The following is a 4,745-nucleotide window of genomic DNA, read 5'->3' as shown; positions in this document are numbered from 1 at the left end:
TCTGTATGGTCGAGTAGTTTAGGAATAATATTGATGGCAAGAATATGGTGAGATTTAGGTTTTTTTTCTTTGAGGAACACAAGTAAAGTTTGATATTTGGTACGAAATCACCTGGAAATTTTGTCTTGCCCTCCGAAAAACGATGAATTTTGGGCTTGAATGTTCAATCTTTATCGCATAATATATATATGTATATATATATATATATATATATACATATACATTCATTTATATCCGCTCAAAGATTTCCGAAAATAACGAATTTCATTTCTGTAGACGGGATCTTCAATTCTGCTCTCTTTTTCCCGGCACTTTTTTTTTCTTCTTCTCAGTTTCTCTCTCTGCTTCTGCGATAGCGACGCCGAAATCAGAGAAACCACAGCGGAAGGTTTAGCTTATGGGTCGGCCTCCCAGCAATGGAGGCCCTGCCTTCCGTTTCACGGCTCCCGAGGTTTTTCTCCGCTTCTTCCTCTTCCTGTTCTGTATTTTTCTTATTTTGTCTCTTTTTTTTTTTTTTTTTTTGCTGTGAATGATGCGTCTGTGATGCATTTTCGTTGCTGGAGTTGAAATTTTTTGTGGATTACTTCAATTTCTATGTCTATTGGCTTGATTGATTGATTATTCTTTTTGAAATTGTGCTTACTGATTATTGTGCTTGCTTTCTTTTGAACTAATAACTGTTCCTTTGTTTTGCAACTTCTATTGTTCTTTCTAACATTTTTTCCTGTTTCTTATTCCACTGGTAATTGTGTTCTATCCCTTCGAATTACGATTTCTCGTCCCCAAATTCCTAATCTGTAATTCGTTTGCTCTAATTGCACAGAATCGATGCTGTGGTTAGTGTAGGTGTAGGTAGCTACATTTAGGTAAGAACTGCAGCGAGAGGGGACTGTGGGGCTTACTGGATAACGATAATTTGGAATTAGAGTGCCATTTTTAATGAAGTGGCTGGGAGTTAAACTTTTGGAGCATAGTTGTTGATAAAATTTGTTCCAGACCCTAACGAAATAGATCTATCCATCTAAATTTTTGTGGAAATTGTGTTGACCTTCTGCAGTTCAATCTGCAACAAGTTAATTTAGTACATTCTTGATAAGGAATTGAATTCTTTTCAATAAAATAAAATTTTCTTTTCTTGCTTTAAGGCTCCTATTATAGTTGTTTCTAGGCATTAAAGTCTTACAGGGTACACTTCCTCGAAACTTCCGGTGCAGTAATGTTAAATTCTTATTTTGATCAAGGTTGCGGAGATGGACGCTATATTGCAAGCACACAATAATACCATGCCAGCTCGGGAAGTTCTCGTTGCCCTTGCTGAGAAGTTCAGGTGGGCATTGAGCAATAGGCTTACTGTTGTTTTTGTTAAATTTGAATTGATCTTCTTTTGTTTTTTCTATAAGACAAGATTGAATAGTGAAAAGAATAATTTATTTATGTTCTTATAGTGAATCGGTAGAACGGAAAGGGAAGATTGCTGTGCAAATGAAACAAGTATAGTGACTTCTGTTCTGTACTCGACCTTGATATGATGATAGGTAGTGGTGTTCTGCTGATTATTATTGTTATTTCTTAGGTTTGGAATTGGTTCCAGAATAGACGATATGCTATAAGAGCGAAGACAACCAAGGCTCCTGGAAAGTTAGCTGTCTCTCCAATTGTCCAAATCGAGTCAACTCCTGTGAGAAATGTGCCTCAAACCACAGTTGTTCCTGCTCCTGCACCAGTAGGTATTAAAAAAATTTGTTATGTTTTTGAAGTTTTTAAATATTTTCGTTTGCTTATCCTGTTCTTTCTTTTTTATTTCATCTTTATTATGAGCTTATCACTAAAAGATCTATTCTAGTAAGGTATATGTGAGGCTTGGGGTTTGTGGCCCTTAGTCTTCATTTTAATTTCTACGTCCTTAATGAAATTACCATGTAAAAACAAATTTCAAATTGAGCTATGGTAGCTCTTTTGGTCCCTTTGCCCTTCTCAAGGCTTTTCGTCTAGCTCTCTTTTGCACCCGCTGAACATTCCCTCATTCCCCCAATACCCCCGCTTTTTCCTTGATTTGGAAGGTTAAGATTTTGAGGGTTATATTCTTTGTGTAGCATGTCTTACACGAGAGAGTTAAGGCTATAGTCCATGTGTAGAGGGACTCTACCTTCTTTCGAATCTCAAGCATTAGAAATCCATGAGGTATTGTTTTTTCTTTTAAATCATGGGTTGACCGTGTTTATGTTCTGTGAAGAACTATAATTTTTAGAATGGCATGGTGTGGGTAGCTATCAAGCACGGATGCTTCAGTTTGGATAGCATGTGAACGAATTGTATGTGTCCGAACACTTATTGAACATTTCAACACACGTTGGATGCTTGAGAGTACATGTCACTGTCGAAAAATTGTTGGACACGTGAACTAAATTGCTCATTTATCTATAAGAGAACAATAATAAACTTGAGAGGAAACACTAAACTTGTTTTTTTATGCATATAAGTGGATAAGCATCATTGATTCTAGATTTGCTATTTTAAGATGATTCATATTAAAACATGCTAAGTTTGGTTTTGTATGTTTATTTTTTCATTCAATTTCTGTACCAAATTCCAGGATCTGCAAAGAGTGCTTCAGAAAATCCATCGTTGGAGTTCGAAGCTAAATCTGGGAGAGATGGTGCATGGTCAGTATAGCCTGTCTACAAATATGGGGATTTTGGTGTGAATTAGCTTAGCCGGTCTCCATGTTTTATTATGATAAACTTCTTCATGATACACGTTTTCATAATACAAGAAATTAATAATTGATCTTTTAACTGCTCGTATTTTCAGGTATGACGTTGCTACCTTTCTATCCCATAGATCTGTGGAAAGCGGTGACCTGGTAATTTTGCGCTCGTTCCTTCATTATGTTGCCCTTCTTTCCTCTTCAGTCTATTTTCTGTGCGTTTTTATTAAAAACGAACATGTAAGTATTAAGCCAATTAATTCTTGAACGACACCATTCTTCGTTTATAGGAGAACATTACAATATGTGGTCATGTGATCACACTCCAAAGGATAACGAAGGCCTAATGTCAAGGGCTATTCGTTAGTGTGGTCGTGGATTCAAAACCTTTTGAATCACATTCTCAATCCTATGAGTTCTCTTAGTATTTTATGATGTATGGTTCGGCGTGGTCGCAAACTCAAACAAAAGTTCGAATTATGGGAATTGTAACATTGTCTATAAAGAAACCTGATGTTGTGATTTCTTTGCTTTAATCAGACTGCCTGTATCACCTAATAAACGTTGTTTGTCAGGAAGTACTAGTCAGATTTTCTGGTTTTGGATCGGAGGAGGACGAGTGGGTTAATATCCGAAGGAACATTAGACCTCGTTCTTTTCCTTGTGAATCATCGGAATGCGTGGCAGTTCTTCCGGGTGATCTCATCTTATGCTTTCAGGTAAAAGTGAGGCCTTTCCATCACCTTCTTGCAACCAATTCAGGATAATCTCTTTTACTAGGCCTGTCTATATTGCGCATATAATTTACGACTACCTTGTAAAACGACGCCCTTAAGTGGTGCACACAACGATCTTTTAACGTTCTCACAGCACACCCTATCAGTTATAGAGAAACCTTTTTTATGAGTAATTTTGTGATCTTCAAAATATTCAGGAGGGTAAAGAGCAGGCACTTTACTTTGATGCCCATGTGCTTGATACACAAAGAAGAAGACATGACGTTCGAGGCTGTCGCTGCAGGTTTTTGGTCCGTTATGATCACGATCAGTCTGAGGTGTGTATCTTCTTTAGTTTCTTTTGATCATCAGCATTGTGAGCTGTTTGGGATTATTGATTTGTCTTGCTCTAAATTATTGTTAGGAAATCGTCCAGTTGAGAAAGATTTGTCGTCGGCCCGAGACTGATTACAGGTTGCAACAGCTTCATGCTGTAAATGAAGCAGCATCCACTGAGCCCTCAAAGTCTGGCTTGGATTCTGTACTGCTCAGCGGCCAGAGGATAAATTTTGAGGCAACACAAAAGCCAAATGCCAATATAAACGTCCATGCCCAAACTAATACTCAGGAAGGAAGGAGTACTGAAACTAACAGTGCTCCAACCACACTCAACTCTGGTAATTCTGCAGCTAGCTCTGCATTCTCGAGTGGTATCGTGACGTCGAACTCTGTTTCTGGATTGTCGGCTGACAATGTGTCTGATGGGAAGTTACTTAGCTGACTATGAAAACGAATTTCTCACTCAGTCTAATTTTAACTGAACGTATCAATTTAAAATTTTGCCTGACTCGTTTATTTAGGATGAGTAAATACGTAGCGAAGTCTGTTTTTTGCCACATGTTTCGAAGTTTTAGGTTCGAATCCACTTGTTGTGAATGCTGAATGTTCTCGACGGATAAAAAATGCAGGAGAACGCCTCGAGGCTAACAGGTCAGAGGCATCATCTCTCTTGTTTTACTTCTTCTCTGCTTAGCTAGACAGGGCTCTACACTTGCACACTGCTGACTGATGATATAGCTTACTGTTTAGTTTTCTGATAGAGCTTCGTCGACCACGACTTATAAACTAATGATTCTGTAACAATCGAACGAGGATGCTCTTTGAGTTGAATGCCGTGCGAAAACTGGACTTGTTTGTATGCCTCTTGATAAAGGGCACGTTACGTCAAACTTAAACACGCCCGCGCACACGCTCACGAACACATTCATATCAATAGTTATGCTGGTCTCCTAGCTTTAGTGACCCTTCTATGATCTCTGAGA

At 38.1% G+C, this 4,745-nt stretch overlaps 1 protein-coding gene across 1 annotated transcript; it reads left to right on the top strand.

Moving 5' to 3' along the window:
• Positions 1 to 229: 229 nt before the first annotated feature.
• LOC111810949 (protein SAWADEE HOMEODOMAIN HOMOLOG 2-like) lies at positions 230 to 4,440 on the top strand. The gene is made up of 9 exons (XM_023697810.1): positions 230 to 451; positions 1,242 to 1,327; positions 1,446 to 1,491; positions 1,574 to 1,727; positions 2,594 to 2,663; positions 2,812 to 2,863; positions 3,283 to 3,426; positions 3,642 to 3,761; positions 3,848 to 4,440. The coding sequence occupies exons 1-9, from the start codon at positions 398 to 400 to the stop codon at positions 4,202 to 4,204; spliced, it is 1,083 nt and encodes a 360-aa protein (XP_023553578.1). The 5' UTR covers positions 230 to 397; the 3' UTR covers positions 4,205 to 4,440.
• Positions 4,441 to 4,745: the final 305 nt, after the last annotated feature.

This window comes from Cucurbita pepo, chromosome LG14 (assembly GCF_002806865.2).
Source record: "Cucurbita pepo subsp. pepo cultivar mu-cu-16 chromosome LG14, ASM280686v2, whole genome shotgun sequence".
NCBI lineage: Eukaryota > Viridiplantae > Streptophyta > Magnoliopsida > Cucurbitales > Cucurbitaceae > Cucurbita > Cucurbita pepo.
Note: the sequence above shows the minus strand (reverse complement) of the source record. Positions and strands in the feature narration are given on the sequence as shown.